The sequence below is a fragment of the Calonectris borealis genome, chromosome Z (assembly GCF_964195595.1).
Source record: "Calonectris borealis chromosome Z, bCalBor7.hap1.2, whole genome shotgun sequence".
In the NCBI taxonomy this organism is placed as follows: Eukaryota; Metazoa; Chordata; class Aves; order Procellariiformes; family Procellariidae; genus Calonectris; species Calonectris borealis.
Genome location: NC_134352.1, coordinates 87,381,048 through 87,397,951, shown reverse-complemented (window position 1 = coordinate 87,397,951; position 16,904 = coordinate 87,381,048). Strand labels below are relative to the sequence as shown.

General features: G+C 56.0%; 1 protein-coding gene across 2 annotated transcripts; it reads left to right on the top strand.

The window, feature by feature from the left end:
- The first annotated feature begins 6,848 nt into the window (after window positions 1-6,848).
- On the top strand, window positions 6,849-9,038 carry LOC142075512 (retinal homeobox protein Rx2). 2 transcript variants are annotated; one of them, XM_075136914.1, is made up of 3 exons: window positions 6,849-7,125; window positions 7,246-7,475; window positions 8,373-9,038. In XM_075136914.1, exons 1-3 carry the CDS (start codon window positions 6,849-6,851, stop codon window positions 8,823-8,825), a joined length of 960 nt encoding a protein of 319 aa, XP_074993015.1. In that variant the 3' UTR covers window positions 8,826-9,038. The 2 variants fall into 2 exon arrangements, with proteins under 2 accessions (XP_074993015.1, XP_074993014.1); XM_075136913.1 differs by having other exon boundaries at window positions 6,849-7,152.
- Window positions 9,039-16,904: the final 7,866 nt, after the last annotated feature.

Genomic DNA, 16,904 nt, shown 5'->3' with positions numbered 1-16,904 from the left:
GCAGCTGTGCCCGTCTCCAGCGCGGCCACAGCCACCCCTGTGCCTGGCCGCGGCGCAGACCCGCACCTGCCAGCGGGACCTCGTGATCACCCCCGCCTGGTGATCGCCGGGCCCCGTCCTGGCCCGTGGGCGGACTTCCCAGCTTGGCCTTGGACCTGCCTCCCCGCCGCAGTCCGGCTTGGCCATCTGGTGCACCGGCCACCGGCCCCGCCTGCCCTGCGGGCTGCGTGCCGCACACCGCCCGGTCCCGTCGGGAGCTGCCGGCCGCGGCTCCCCGGCAGGGACGCTGGAGTTCCCAGCTCAGGGACAGGGAGAGGTGGCAGGTGTTGGTCCTGTCCTCCGGAGGGGCTTCTTGGACACAAGAGGTCATCTTGGAAAAGCTCTTTCAGCAATCACTATTCAAATATAAGCTGCATAGATTTGTTTGAAAACCTGTTATCAAATATTTTCCCCATTGTAGTCCCAAGAAAATCTGCCTTTTCTTCTTGCTCACTTCTGTCTTACTTAAGAAACACAGAAGTTGCCAGGTTTACCTTCCTCGTTTTTTCCAGAGGATGCCCTGGTCCATTCAGAGAGGGACGTCAGTGGCTCTTGTATTGTAACAGGTCATTTCTTTAGTGGAGAAGACCTATCTTCAGCGTGTTCATCAAGCATCAGAGCTAGCAAATGCTAACTCAGTCTCAAACACTCTGCCTAAACCACCAAGGCTTCTGATCCAATTCCTGTCTCTTGGGATCCTTCTCTCACACGTCACCACAGAATTTAATTATTTATGCGGAAAGACAAGTGGGCTCTTTTAGGAGGTCTTTACATAAAGTAGTTAAAATAGTTGCCAGCTCAGCATAACTGGCCTTTGGTTTGTGAGCATCAATGCATTTCCCTCTGTATGTGTGTAAATCTGGTGGGTGTCTCCACACTGTTCTGTTATTTACAGACTGAATTGTCTTATCTATAAAACACCTAAGTAAACAAGCCTAAGGCTTTCGACCTTTGAATTTCAGGGACATCCTGAAAATCTTACTGAAAGCATCTAGGTTTAAAGGAGCTAATTAAATTCGTCAGCACATATAGGATCAGCATTTTCATGGTTTAAAGGGTCAGAGAAGAAAGTACAGCCAGAATCACCAAACAAGTGATTAATGAGATTCCAAAAAAATGTCAGGGCTGGCAGAGGCAAGTGGGGCTGGGAGGTGGCTGCGGGCTGGAGTGGGACACTTGCCCGTCCACAGCGTGGGACACTCCGCAGCCCTGGCGCTGGCCACAGCCACGCTGATCTGCTGCTGGGAGGGGAGCGGGCTGTCTTAGGCACCATTTTTAGAGCCAGAGACTTAAAAACTCTCAGTCTGGAGTGGCAGAGCTGGGCTACATCACAGGAGGTGCTGTTTTCTGTCCTGAGCTCCCAGGCACAGATGGAGTTTCCCGGGGGTGCTGGGGCCAGGGCTTGCACCCGCCCTGGGGCTGGCATCGGGCTGTGCACAGGAGTGCTGGGGCACAGTGGGTCCCGGCCCCGTGGGGGGCCAGCACCGTTGCCCCAAATCCCCCTGAGACCCGCCATGCAGGTCGGCGTGATGGCCAGGGCACAGCTGCAAATCTGTCCTGCCCCCAGCAGCAGCCTGATCCTCACCGCGCTGGAGGTGGCTGCCCTGCTCCCTGCCAGCACCTGCATGGCTCATCCCTCCAGCACCGGCTGTCCCTGTCCTCAGACACCAGCTGCAGGCCTGCGGAGGCACGTGGGTAGGAGGTGGCAGGGCCACATGGGGCACATGTCACCAGGCATGCGGCTCTCTAGATGCTCAGCCCTGGGGACACATCGTGGGAGAGCCTGGAGCAGGGCGGGCAGGCAGGCAGACACTGACTCTGCCCCGACTCTTAAGAAAAAGGAACGAAGGTCTTTCTCCGAGGTCTTTCTCCTACGTCTTACGCTAAACAACCTTTCTCCTAAGGCTGCCACTGCACGTGTGTGCCTGTGAATGTGTGCTGGAGTGTGTGTATGGGGATGCACTTGTGTGCCTATGTGTGCACAAATGCATGTGTACATATGTGCATGCGCCTATGCACATGTGTGTATGTATGTGTGCATGTATGTGTACATGTCTCTGTGTGTGTGTTTCTGTGTGCGTGTGTGTGTGCTGCACGGAAGAGGAGCAGATTAAAGCGTTAGGTCACGTGGGAGCTACTGCTGGACGGACCCTACCTGGGATTTGGGTTCTTATAGTTAATAGGATCGCTGGAGCTCAAGGCCGTCATCCCATCAAGATAAATGTCTCTAGTGCCCACTTTTAAGCAATCCGAATTCAATTAGGCTAATTGGAAAACAAGTAAAGAAGGATTGCATTAATATAGCCTTACAGCATGAACCTCCACTCCCTCCCTCCGGAGGGATGGCTGAGCATGGTGAGCCTAACTGCCCGAGCCCTCGCACCAGCCCCGTACTGCTCGCCACCCAGAAAGGGCTGCCCCGCTGCCAGAGCAGCCACGGCTGGTTCCATGCCCACAGCCAGGACGGGCACTGCGGGCAGCACGCTTCATGGAGGCTCAGGCACTGTGCTGCACGGGGCCGGCTCAGCACGCTCTGAAGGATTCCTGCATGCCACACAGCACCCTGTAAGTGGTGGAGAAAACACAAACAACTCTGCTAGGGGCAGATGATAAAGAAAAATCTCACCAGAAAAAAAGCAGGAGGTGACTGCCAAGGTATGAGTGATGCAGTGACGGGAGAAGGCAACAGCTTCCTCATACATCGTGCTTTCAAGAAGGTTCTTCAACTGCACACTTAGGAACTTCTGGGGAGAAAAAAAGCAAAGCCAGTTTTTCCACTTTTTAACAATCTGTTGGATGATACAGAGTATGCAAACTGCAGCAGGGTACAGGTTCCCGCTGGGTGAATATTTCCCCCTTTTCCTTGCCCCCCCCCGCCCCTTGTCGATTTGCTGTCTGACCTTGCAAGTCCTGTTTATCTTTCAGGGAGGCGCTCCCTGCTGCACATCACTGGAGAGTGATGGTCTGGAGAGTGATGTCCCACCTGCAGAGTGACTTCAGCTTCAAATGCCTGCCCTTCAAGGCAGTAATTATTTCAGCTTGACATAAAGAAAAGACAGGAGGAAAGGAAGCAAGAATCTGTGGCATTTTATGGTGCTGATTTCATTGTGTGAAGCCACGTCCCATACATATGTCTCAACAGCACAAACAGGATCGGATCAAAACTATTCCCATTTAGCCTTCACTATGCATGCACAGGAAGGAGGTATAGCAGACAGCTGCGCTTTAGAGGTTGTCCATCTTGAGAATTTTTGTTAGCTTCCAAACATGATTTCAGCAGTAATTGTTGTAATGATACATTGCAAAAACCTAAAAAAGGTGATGGAATGGGGGCCATTTTTTGGAAAGGCAAGTAACAAATGCCACCTATTTCATCCCCTAATTAATATTGTCAAATTTGATCCTGATTGCCCCTGTAAATTTCCAAAGGTAAATGGTCTTTGCGAAGCTGTGATGTACCACAGTATCAATTTCTGAGGCTTCATACTAGAATCATAGAATCATAGAATCATTAAGGTTGGAAAAGACCTCTAAGATCATCGTGTCCAACCGTCAACCCAACACCACCATACCCACTAAACCATGTCCCTAAGCGCCTCATCTACACATCTTTTAAATACTTCCAGGGATGGTGACTCCACCACTTCCCTGGGCAGCCTGTTCCAAGGCCTGACCGCTCTTTCAGTAAAGAAATTTCTCCTCATGTCCAATCTAAACCTCCCTTGGCACAACTTGAGGCCATTCCCTCTTGCCCTATTGCTAGTTACTTGGGAGAAGAGACCAACTCCCACCTCACTACAGGTAGTTGTGGAGCGCGATGAGGTCTCTAGTATGCCACGCGTCCCAGGGCACCCTGTGGCAGCAGGGGATTTAGCTAACCGCCAGTACAGCAGACCCAAAGGGAAATGTTCAGACAGTTACCTTTCTTTGTCATCCTGAACTCTGCGTTACTCTCTGATTATCAGAGGAATCATTAGACTTCCTCCCTCCCCAGAGCTGTGTGATGCCTCAAGTGTGTGTCAGGGCACCACAGTCTGTGCCTTAAGCATGGCAAGAGAGAAAAGATAGATCTGGAGCTGGAAAAGTCAGAGCTGGTCTCTGCTCTGCTACATTTTTTTTTTTTTCCAGATTTTTACAGATTGTGACCAAGGGAGTTGCTTCCTCTTTCGACAACTCCACTCCCCTGCAAGAAGGATGCTACAGTGACAAATGCAGTTCCATACAGCAAATACAACTGTAATAATGGTGGTGAAACCCTGGCACAGGTTGCCCAGAGAGGCGGTAGATGCCCCATCCCTGGAAACATTCAAGGTCAGGTTGGACGGGGCTCTGAGCAACCTGATCTAGTTGAAGATGTCCCTGCCCACACCAGGGGGGTTGGACTAGATGACCTTTAAAGGTCCCTTCCAACCCAAACTATTCTATGATTCTATGATTCTAATCTACTGCTGAGGAAGGAGGATCCTTCTCTATTAGGGAGGAAGTCTCTCGTGTACTGTGTGGGATGTGTACCCTGCTTTGGGGGTGGAAGTTTTTTTGCTGTACATTTGCATTGTGATTAACAGCAAAAAAACATTGAGTACTGTTCCTGTATTTGACAATTTTGACAGATGCCCTAAAAGCAGCATCTGTGCCAGGACCCAGTGCCCTTTATGGCACTTACTGCCAGACCAGAGTCTGGCTAAAGGGGTTTTGCTCCTACGTCTCACCTTGCTATCTTTCTTTGCTACAACAAGCAAAAACGATTCCCAAGTTTGCCCAGGGCTCCTGGAGGGACAGGCATGTTTTGTGCTGGTTGTGAGTGCCATAAAACCACAGCTCCAAATTAGAAGAAATTAGGGACATTGCACAGTTCATTCATCTTCACTAATAGAGTTCTTGGGAAATACACATGTAGATTAAAGGAACACAATGGCCCCTGGCTGATTGCTTTGAGTACCCTCCAATGCCTCTACAATGGTATTGACTTGCTTTTCATATTGTGCACAAAAGCCACACTAACCTTTTCTTGTCTCTTCTGGTGGCCTCTTCCCTCTTTGCCAATGGATGGCTGAGTTCTTTCGCCCCTGATCCCCACCCCCAGAAGCAGTCAGTGAAGGCAAACCTCACCTGGAGCTAGCAGGAAAAGCTGAGCACTTCTAAAAGGAATTAACTTTGGGACATCAGGCCGTAAACCTTAAAAAGGTGTGGGCACGGGGCAGAGGCAAGCACTGCCAATCTTTGTTTTGAAGCGATTCCTCTGGAAAAATCTACACAAAATGCATCCTGTTGGGGCAGAGGGGGAAGCAAAAATGGCAATTCGTTGAGAGAGGTCATACCTTTTATTAGACTAGCTAATATATCTGGAAGAAGAAGGAGCAGTGGTGTTTTTCATTCACATACACTCTCCTCAGGCTTGAAATGGAAGCATCTTCAAAGCTAAGTGCAGGCTGAAAACCACTCTGGATGTTACTGTGTTTGTCACTTAAAACAGCTAGGACAAAAGACGTCTGGTACCTTAGAGGAACTGGCAGCTGCTAGCATGAAAAGTGATAAAGTGACAGAAAGAGAAAAGCAGGAAAAATATTGATGCAGGAAGGAGTATGTTGGAGGCAGGAGACATGATGCTGTTGCCTGGTTAGTACTGTGCTGAGTCCATGTCCTCCACCAAGCCAAGTACAAAGCAAGGTATGGGATTTGGCTCTCTCCCTTACCTCCAAAAGCATTTTGTAGATCTCCCATGAAGCCATGCCCTGCCGTCTAGCCTCCCGGCCGTGGAGGACAGGATCACAGAATCAGTTCTTCTCACAGGGTCTGTCCTATACCGACATCTTGGCAAATGTCCTCAGAAATATTGCCTAGCGCTTTCCCCAGACTTGTGAAGGCTGAAAGGCTGAGCCCAGCTCCTTCGGATGTCTCCAGAGTCCATCCTCCCCAAAAGCCTGCAGGCACTTTCACTTGGTCTGTAAACCTGGCTTTGAAGGCAGCCAGGCGCAGGGCAAGCATCCCGACAGGGGACCAGAGCATCAGCTTTTACTCCCAGTGCTTTTTACCCTGTGCATTTGACACAGAACAGTGCCACGGCATCCTCCTGCACGTCATCTTTTGAGAGGCTACCTATGAAACGGATGCACTTGAAAAATGCCTGGGACGGCTGTAGGCTGGAGCTGTCAAGCGAGAGAGATTCGGAGAGGCTCCGAAAGCCCGCAGCACAGCGCAGGGCACTGAGCCGGGTACCCACTGTCCTCTCGCCCAGGCCCCCCCCGGGGCTCCCGCCCCTCCCCAGCCCCTCCGTGGAGCCTCGCTCCCGGCAAGCGGCTCCCGCCGTCCCGGGCACTGCCGTGCCGGGTCGGTCCCCCCGCGCCCCGGCAGCCGCCTGTCCCACGATGATTACCGACGGCGCTCGGCCCGGGCAGCGCGGCCCCGGGCCCCCGGGCTCCGGTCGCGGGGCTCGGCGGGGCGCCCGGCTGGGCCAGCCCCCGGCAGCCGCCGGGGACCGGCCCGCCCCGCCTCGAGGGCCCCGGATGGCATCGCCCGGCGCCGTCTGGGGCCGGGGCCGGGGCCGGGGCCGGGGCCGGCGGGGCGGGGCGGCCGGCGGGCGGCGGGGGGGCAGCGGGCGCTGCCGGCGGGGCCCTGGGGATGCCCTGCCTCCCCTGCCATGCCGGAGCGGCGCGGGGGCCTCGCCTTCCCTTTCGCCCACCGCCCCCCGGCACTCCTCCCCCGCCCCAAGGAGGCCAGCCCGCCGGGCGGCGCCGTGCCAGAGCTGCCCGCGCCGCCCCGGGGCCGGGCGGGACCGCAGCGCCGCGCCGGGGCCCCGGGCCGGCCGCCCCATGCACCCGCCCGGCGCCCCGCTCGCCATGGCCGAGGGCGCCTTCTCGCTGTCCGCTCAGGCGGCGCGGAGCCCCGGGGGGAACCCGTCGAGGCTGCACAGCATCGAGGCCATCCTGGGGTTCACCAAGGAGGACGGCCTGCTGGGCCCCTTCCCGCCCGACGGCAGCGCCGGCAGCGCCAAGGAGGCGGACAGGCGGGGTCCCCGGCACTGCCTTCCCAAGATGCCCGGGGAGCCACCGCCGGCCGAGCCGCAGGGCCGCGCCGAGCGCTTCCAAGGTGAGCGCGGCGGGCGAGAGGCGCCGGGTCGCGGGCGGGCGGGCGGCTCTCCTCCGCGCCCTCGGGCGGGCCCCGCGGGGCGATCGCCCTCCCGGTGACCCGCCTGTCTTCCCCTCCCAGAGCCGTACTGCCCCGGCAGCGCCAGCCCCGAGCTGCCCGCCGGCAGCAGCGGCGAGGGGAAGCCGTCGGACGAGGAGCAGCCCAAGAAGAAGCACCGGCGGAACCGCACCACCTTCACCACGTACCAGCTCCACGAGCTGGAGCGCGCCTTCGAGAAGTCCCACTACCCCGACGTGTATAGCCGCGAGGAGCTCGCCATGAAGGTCAACCTCCCCGAGGTCCGCGTCCAGGTAACGCCCGCCCCCGCCCCGCCGTCCCGGCCCCGCGCTCCGCCGCCGGCAGCGCCCGCCTCAGCCCGGCGCCACGTTCCCACGTAGCACGGCCCGGCCCGGCCCGGCCCGGCTTGGCTCGGCGCAGCCCCGCGTTCCCGGCGCCGGGGGCTCCAGGCACGGCGCGGCCCGGCCCGGCCCGGCCCGGCCCGGCGCAGCCCCGCGTTCCCGGCGCCGGGAGCCCCCGGCTCGGCGTGGACCCGCGCTCCCGGCGGCCGGAGCAGCACCGCCCCGGCGCGCGGACGGCCTCGCTGCCTCGTTCCGCGGGACCCGCACCCGGCCCCGGCCCCGCTAGCCCCGGCCGGTGCGTGGCTGAGCGGCCCCACGGGGCACTGCTGGAGCGCCGGGCGCGCCTGCAGCTGGCGCCGTCCGCACGGCCCCGACGCGGCGGCCCCGGCCCGGCCCGGCCGGCAGGACACCGCGGAGCCCGAGGCCGTTTTCCGTTCGGCAGCCGCGGCGTCGGGCCGCGGACCGGCCGCTCCGCCCGGACCGGCCGCTGGCCACGTCGTCAGCGCAGCTGCCCTTTGACTGGCGGGCCCCGGCCCGGGGCGGCCGGAGCCGCTGTGCGCCGGGGCGGCGGCTAGCGGGCGGGCGGGCAGGGCGGGCCGGCTCCGCCGCGGGGCTCTCGCTGCGCTGCTTTCCCGTGTTGCTGCTCTCCACCGAGCGAGGGGCTGCGGGTCTGCCGAGCCCGCGGGGGAAGCGCGGCTGAACCCACTCCTGCCCCTGCCTGCTGCTCCCTGTTTTTCACTGGCTCCATTTCGTGTGCGCCGCTGCAGCCTGGGGAGGGCCCCTGCACTCCGTGGGGCAGCAGCGCTGCCGTGCCGCCCTGTGGCCCGGCTAACGCGGCTGTGCTTGCAGGTGTGGTTTCAGAACAGACGGGCCAAGTGGCGGCGGCAAGAGAAGCTGGAGGTGACCTCTATGAAGCTGCAGGACTCACCCATCCTCTCCTTCAACCGCTCACCGCAGGCAACACCCATGGGTCCTCTCAGCAGCAGCCTGCCCCTGGAGACATGGCTCAGCCCGCCTGTGCCCAGCGGCACAGCCCTGCAGACCCTGCCCGGCTTTGTGGCCTCGCCGCAGAGCCTGCCTGGCAGCTACACACCACCGCCCTTCCTGAACTCTCCGGCAGTGACCCATGCGCTGCAGCCCCTGGGGGCCATGGGGCCACCGCCACCTTACCAGTGTGGGGCCACCTTCGTGGACAAGTTCCCCTTGGATGAGGCAGACCCGCGCAACAACAGCATTGCTGCCTTGCGGATGAAGGCCAAGGAGCACATCCAGTCCATCGGCAAACCCTGGCAGACAATCTGAACTCCCTCTTCAGCACCTGGGAGAAACCCATGGGGAAGGCTGGTCCTGGGACGACCAAGGGACACCCTTGCCCTGCTTTGGGTCCCCCGCACGGCCAGGCAAAGGAGGGCGGCTGTCCCTTGCACCAGCCTTTCCCCCACGCCCCAACTTGCTTTGTATTTTGTGGTCCTCTTAATTCCCTTTTCCACATGCCCTGCAGAGTTACGGGCCTGATCATAGCTTAGGAAAAAAATCTCTTTCGCTCTCCCACCTTGGCTGGACGCTTTAGTTGCAATAAAAGCTGCAGTAGGGCGAAGAGCTGTGTAAGGTGGCTGGGAACCAAGGCCTGCATTACCTGGGGAGGGTCTTCTGTTTTGCACCGTTAAATGGCACGCACTGCGTGAAGGCTGTGCATCGTGTTTCTGCACGTGAGTGGGCTGCTCGGGCCGGACCCTCCACTGCCTGTGATGCGCAGAGGGGTGGGACAGGCCTGGCCGTGGGCCCTCCTCCCTCCCCCTCCAGCAGCAGGACCCTGCCCAAACTGGCTGCGAGCACCGAAGGCTGGGGGCTGCAGCCCCACGGTGGGGAGCGCACCCAGCTAGAGGCTCCCCGCTTGGCAAGGAGGGGCCAGAGCCCTGGCATTCCGTGGGCCAGGTGCAGCACTCCCACAGCTGCCCGTGGGGGGCAGCCCTGGGTTCGGATGGGCTTTGCCCACCCCTGCGCCAGCGGGCTGGGGTCGGTGCCAGTCCCCTGGCCCTTGCTGCCTGCTCAGAGAAGGGGATTGGCAGGTGCTGCAGGGCCCCATGCCCCCACAGCCCAGCTGCCCATGGGGGTAGATGGGCGGTAGCTGACTGGATGCCCAACTGTCGGCGGGGGCCCGCTGGGTGCATCCTGCCCAGTGCGGCTGCCCAGTGCAGCCCCTGGAGGCTGGCATGGCGCTGCACCGTGCTTGCTCCCCCGCCTACCCAGTGCCCACCGCCAAGCTGCTGAAACTAAAACTGCGGCATCTTTATTTTCCATTATCTCCGTTACTGCCTGTAATGGGGCTGAGAAGCTGTAATGAAACACCCCTTCTCCTCCACTGGGCATGGGGTGCTCTACACACTCTGGAGGTTGTGGCAATTAACATTTCTCATTAGCGAAGAGAGAAGGATGCACAAGCGCCCTCATTGTGTCCTGGGGATGATTCAATACAAACTGGGAGACCTCTCCTTTCACCATTTCCCACTCGTTGTGGCCAGACAAAGGCTGGCGTCTAATTATATTTTCACAATCGGTGCGTATCTTTTAAGAGTCCTGTCAGAAACAAGTATGTCAGCTTTGTTCAGCTTTACTTCAGAGAGCTTTTTAACCTTAGCAGTTTCTAAACATCCCTTCACAGCCTTCTCCACAGCAGCCCCCATCTATTGTCTGGAGAGCTGCTTTTACAGATAATAATAGGAATCCTTCTGTTCTGAAACGCCTTCTCCTCTCTCCCCGGCCTCCCTGCAGGTCCAACCTGCCTCTCTCTACCAGAGCACATGCTGTGCCCAGGCCCCGGCTTCCCTTCCCTGAGCTGTGCTGGTCCAGGGGGTGCAGGGAGAACCAGTGAGTGGTCCCTGCTGGGGCCAGACCCTCCTGTTGGGCTCTGGACCTGTCAGTGCCACTGTGTGTGTGTCCGTGGTGGTGCCCAGCCTCCCAGCACACAGCTCTTTGCTTCCTTGGCGAAGAAAGTGCTGTGCTGTCAGGAGAAGAAAGTGCTGTCGCTGTTGGGACCAGGGAAATAATTTGCTAACTTCTAGTAGGGAGACCTGCGTAAACTTCTGGGGGGGAGGGGAGAACAAAAACTCTATCGCTTCAGTTTTTAGGTCTTACTCCAGTGCTCCTTTCACAGGTGAGCTTTGTTTGCATCACAAGGAGGCTGGGCTTGCAAGAATGCACATCTCTGGTGGCTGCGAGGGAAGGATGTCTCTTGGTGTGCTTGCACACCCTGGGCTGCATCAGTAGTGGACACACACTAACAAATGACTGCACAGGCTCTGCACACTCTTCCTCCTCGGGGGTAGGAACAATCCCACTTGTCATTACTTGGCTGCAGTCCAGCTGCAGCTCTGATGCTGAAAACCCTCCTGCATGTGAGCACATTTAACTGGTGCCCAGAAGCTCTTAGCTGTGCTTATTGCTCATCATTACAAGCAACTCCCCAAGATTTTGGTGGTGCTCTTCCACATTTTAACCCTACTACCCTCCCCCCCGTTGCCTCTGGTTATTCTGCACCCTGTGAAGCCGTTGGAGAGACCCCCCCTGGCTTTTTGATCAGCGCTGTAACCAGCACTGGCGCTTGGTTACTTGAGATAGTCGAAGACTTACAGTAGATAACACCACAATGACAGGACAGCAGAAATAGCAGCTGAAGGCACCTGTTCGCTTTTATTAAGCTCCTGATCCAACACCTGCAAGCAAAACCCGAAAGATTATGTCAAGCTATGATGATTATTCTTTTATTGACATATTAAGCAGGTCTTTTGTTATACGTTGTACATGTGAACCCTGTAACAGATAAACTGTCTGCAGGCATGTCCTTCAAGGAAAGCTATGAGTTTGTTGCTAAAAATAAGTATTTTAACCAGCTAAACATAAACGGGCACAGACAGGTAAATATTTTTCAAACAAATAAAGGAACAGAGGCATATGCAAACTCATATTTTTCTTGTACCTTGTCTAGTTTTTTGTGTTCCTACACTTTCTCTCAGATTGTGCCATTCCATTTTAAAAGCTCATTTGTTCATTTTGTTGTAAATATCTTCTTCTTCTTAATTGGGTGCTGAGTCTAATAATCCTGCCTCAGCTTGTTAACTGTACAATAGCAGTCAGAGTTAATGACCCATTAGTGATTAATTCCTTAAACAGCATCTAATTGCTCACTGTAAAACCTTTTCTTAAAACTGGATTAAATCATCTAGATCCTTAACCACTTCTTTACTCTAACTTTGCTAAGGCTATTAGCCTGGCCTTTTCTGAGTGATCTATTTCTTCTTTTACTTAAACTGTATTAGCAAGATAGTATTTTTAGTGTCTATATTTGACTTCTTTGCAACATCTGAAGTTCTGAGGAAGAATAATACCAATAAAAGACTGCCAGTGAAAATATCAAGAAATTTACTCCTTTGCAATGAGACAGTTGCAGACAGTGAACGTTGTTATGCTAACCATGGCATACCACCTTCTGGGAGAGCTGGACTTGTAGGACAGGGTTTGTCAGCGGTCGTGGCTAGGCACAGAAGTGTGTAGGCTTTGGTGCGTGAAGCTGTCAATACTTCTTAAGAGTTTTCCCAAGAGTAACTTGGTCTTCGCTCAGTGTGCTGAATATGGGGCAGTTGGCAAGGGCTGCCCAGGAGACTCCTGGGAGGCATTGCTACACGGAGATGAATCCTTGCTACGCTCGTATGGGCACAGATCCCTGCTCCTGGGGGTGCTGCACCTCCCTTCTCAACACAGGGCAAATGACTAGTGAGGAGGGAATGGGAGGCAAGACAAGTTGTGTCTGCTACCAGTCAAACTGGACTCTCCCATAGACAAATGGGCCTTGAGGAGGGCACCCAGTGTCAGACGCTGAGGAGCTCTTTCGCCTTTCCTTCCCTGTTGCATTTCACTGGGTGAACAGGCTGAACTAGGACCCCAGCTGTGTTTGGAAAGCCTAGTTCATTCCCAGGTAAATCCCACATGACCACTCTGAGCTTCCTATTTTTCAATAGGGGAGCGGAGGGGTGGATATACATTTCTTTATATTATGCAGACCATTAAATTGTCCACTCTGCATTTGTTTCAAAGTTCTGGAAAAGTAAAATCAAATTACCATCTCTGCATCTGCTTCATCTGTAGCAATGTCTCCACTGGCAAATGATGTTAATCCTGGGTGATTTCTCATTAAGATGTGAAATGCGGAGAGGTAGACTGTTTTTCATGAGAAGTCTTTCCATTAGGCCTAGCTGTCTTTGCCCAGACCAGAAATCCCAGGCTTAACATACAGAAGTGGTGTGGAGAGTTTTGCACAGGTCAGTAGCATGAGCTATGCAAGAGAGAAGACAATTACTATAAACAGCTTTGAAGATCTCTGAATTAATAATTACCAGGAAAATGCCATCATGAAACTCGGTCTCAATGGCACCACTTCCCAGCAGAAAATGTATTCTAATCTCTCTTCCTTCCCACCCCTGTTCAAAATCCTGTAAGTATTCAAGAAGACTAGCAAAGTTTCTGACCTATTTAAGCCAAGGAGAGTTTTGACATGGAGTTCAGCTCAGCTGCTTTCCAGTGGAGCGAGACTGGCTCTCTGTCCAGGACTGACCCTCAGTCCCTACGGGATGGGGTCAGGAGAAGCAGCTACATAGGTTATTACCTGAGAATACCCCCAGTGTCATCCCCTCTGGAGCAGCGGGGCGGCTGCTGCATTTGCTCCCCAGCCACGATGGGTCACAGCCCCTGTGAGATGAAAACGCCCAGTCACAGTTTAAATTTCTGTTATGAGCTGTTGGGGTTGGGGGCAATACTGTTCCCTTCCTCTGTCGAGGACATGTTCATGTCCGCAGGCGAGATGGACAGTTGAAGGATCTTCTTTCCAGCTGCCTCAGCTACACCTGGGGTTTTCCAGTAAGAACATTTAGTTACTTACTACTGAAAAATCTCAAGTATTTGTTCAAAGCTCCTGGCTATGTCTTGTTTCGGTTCAGTCTGTCGGGACATACTATGAAGTCCAACTCCAACAGACATTAATTCAAGGGTTTTCCCTTCAGCTACAGTGTTTTTGGGCTGGACACTCAGGTTCAGCATCTTCCTGTGTCACTGATGCCATGGCTTATAACCTTGGGACTTCTATCAACTTCCTTCAATAGTTTGTCAACCACAGAGTACTCATTTACAAAATCCTACCATAGAAAAAAATGGTGGAATAAACCAAACAAAAGACAGCAGAACGAAAAGCTGGATGCTTTCGTTCTTTTGGAAAAGTGAGGATGCTGGTCACTCTGACAACATAACCAGTTTTTCTGGTAGAATGAATATTGTGTCTCCTCTCTCCGAGCATCTCTGTGTTCTGCCAATCCATGATGTGAAAATTGGCTGACATTTGGCAGTCATCTCTCTGTCATATGACATTTCTGCACCACTAAGAACTGTGAAATCAGCTCTGAAATGTTTGGTTCTGTGTAGAAAAGTTAAAGTCAGCTAGGCAAGACATTCAGGAGAGAGTTTAAACGAAGGCAGCAGAAATTTGGATGGAGGGAAGAAGAGAGAAGACTGAAGCTTTGGGCACTGATAGAGAAGGGAGTGTGGGGAAGACAAAGAGGCTGGTGTTCCAGCTGCTGACCAGCGCAGGTGGGTCCGATATCCCTCCTTTGCCTCCACCTCAGTGAAGAGGCAGGTGCAGGGAGTAAGAGGCAGGGCTCTGGGCGAATTCAGAACGTCAACGAAGAGATGCTAGTTTTAATCAGTGCTTTTAAACAAAGGGCTCCTCAGGAAGTCTGGCTCACCAGCAGCTTGTTCTTGCTCAAATGCCTCTGCTGGCTGCAGCATGACTCAAAACCAGGGTGGCTTGTATGGCAGGCAAACCTGCAGTTGTTCATGGCTTCATAGCTTATGATGAACCGGTCATAAACTTGCTGATCCCCCATCCCTTCCCCAAAACATCCTAACAAATACCCTCCCAGTTTATTTGATTCTGCCTCTGTGGGATAGGGGAGTCCCATTTTACATGCAGAGAAACTGAGGTGCAGAGAAACATGACTCACCCAAGCTCAGACATGACTGAGTTACCTCATGCCCCTCGTGCCATTTGAGACCCCTTCGGGCAGCGTGAGCCATCCACACATGCCTGGCACACACGACACAGGCTCTGTGACAGACCCCGTACTACTCCAGTTCCAGAGCTGGAGGCCAAGTGTGCTAACAGCAGTAGATGCCTGTGCTTAACGTCCCACCTGGAGTCTGTACAAAGACGTCTCGAATCTTCAGATAATGCTTTGGCTTCTGGGCCAGGCTTCTTCTCTTTTATTTCTTGGGTGTATAACACACACACATATTCACTCTAGTGACTTTGGCCACACGAAGACTAAAGCCAGCTTCCCAAGCACCTTTTTGTGGTGCCCCTCTTATTTTGCTCAACTCCTTCCTCCACTCTGCCTTCATCACTGCCAAGGTTGGGCAGGGGAAGGTTGACTCAAATGTGTGAGCAAAGCTTTCTGGGGATGGCCTAGTATCCCTGCAGGTATGTGGCGCTGGCTGAGCTGCTGCACACTGTGTAACGTGGGTAATCGGTACCTCGCTGGGGAACTGAGAGCCTGCCCTCCACTCCACCCCAGAAAGAACCGTCTCCTGCTTCTCCTGCTCGTCTAGGGATTGCTCCTATCTATTGTCTTTCTGAGCAGCTTTCCTTCTGGGTGTCCTGGCAAAGCACTTAGGTATAGCTGTCCCAGCCTGGCCCTGCATTGAGCCAAAGTCAAACCACTTGATAGCAGAACCCAGACTGCACATGAGCTTTCTCACATGGCCTTTTTCACAGATCCCTCATCCAGGAGGGAAGAGGGCCTTGGAGGGAGGGTAGGAAAGACTTGGCACACCACATGAGCAGGGGGATTTTTCTGAAGTGCGAATCCTAACTCCTGGCAAGACTCTGCATTTTCTTTGGGCAAGGTGGCAAACAGGGACAAAAAGAGAAAGGCAAAATTGAAAAGAATAAACATTTTTAAGTTATAAAGATCCTGGGACAGCAATTAAATACACTGGGTATTCCCTTTGGCTGGCATAGGTTGGGATGTCCACTGAGATAAACGGGATTTGCCCTGGACTTCAGAGTATCTAAGATGAAGTGTGCAGGTAATCACTAGTAGTTTAATTGACTTAATACCCAGTTGGCACTATAGTGCCTTTTTCTCCACAGTTTTGTCTGAGAAGACCTGCAGGGTTGAATGAGAGGGCTACAGAGTCTGCATTTGGACATTAATTAGTCCTCACCTCAGTTTACTACTTCTCTGGGAATAAGTCAGCATTGAACTGCTACAAAAGGAAATTAAAAGCGGAATTAGAATCGCATAACTGGGCACAGATGAGAGATTAACGGGGCAAGCATTACGTGTCAATGCCATACGTGCTTCTGGGCAGTAGCTCCCCACCTCATACACATGGTACGCCACCAATTTTGGCAAGAAAAGGCGGCGCGTGATGAAGCAGCCCACCATGCCCTGCTGCAGGCACGCCGCGCTCCCCACGGCGCCCGCCCCACACCGCCGCAGGAGCAGCGGCTGCTTCCCTGGTGCGACGGGGAGGCGGCGGCGGAGCTGCCGTGCACCGGCCCGGGTAACGCCCCGCCGGCGCGGGGTCTCCCGGTGAACAGCCTGGACGCCCAGCTCTCCCCGTACCTGAGGTCACCGGCACCGCTGGGGTCACACTGGACACCGTGACAAAGAGACGCAGCCCCGGGGCTCCCCTTGCAGCGGAGCGCTCCCGCAAGGGCCTGCCGGCCGGGCACCGGGGCCGGGGGCACCGGCACGTGGCCGAGCTGTGCGGGCCGCCCGCCCCCGTCACGGCCCTTCCCGTCCGCCCCGCCCCGCCCCGCCCGGCCCCGCTGCAGCCCCTCCCGCCCGCCCCTCCCCGCCCCGCCTCGCCCCGCCGCAGCCCCTCCCTCCCCGCCCCGCTGCAGCCCCTCCCACCCGCCCAGGCCCGCCCCGCCCGGCCCGGCCCGGCCCCGCCGCAGCTCCTCCCGCCCGCCCCGCCCCTCCCGCCCCGCCCCGCTGCAGCCCCTCCCGCCCGCCCCGGCCCGCCCCGCCTGCCCCGGCCCCGCCACAGCCCCTCCCGCCCGCCCAGCTGCAGCCCCTCCCGCCCGCCCCGGCCCGCCCCGCCCGGCCCGGCCCCGCCGCAGCCCCTCCCGCCCCGCCCCGCTGCAGCCCCTCCCGCCCGCCCCGCCCCGCCCCTCCCGCCCGCCCGCCCGGCCGCAGCCCCTCCCACCCACCCCGCCCCGCTCCGCGGGCCCGGGGCGCGCATCTGTGGGCCGAGGGCGCCGCCTGCTGGACGCCGCCCGGAGCCGGCGGCCGCGGGCCCGCGCTCGGGGTACGGCTCTGCCCGGTGGGG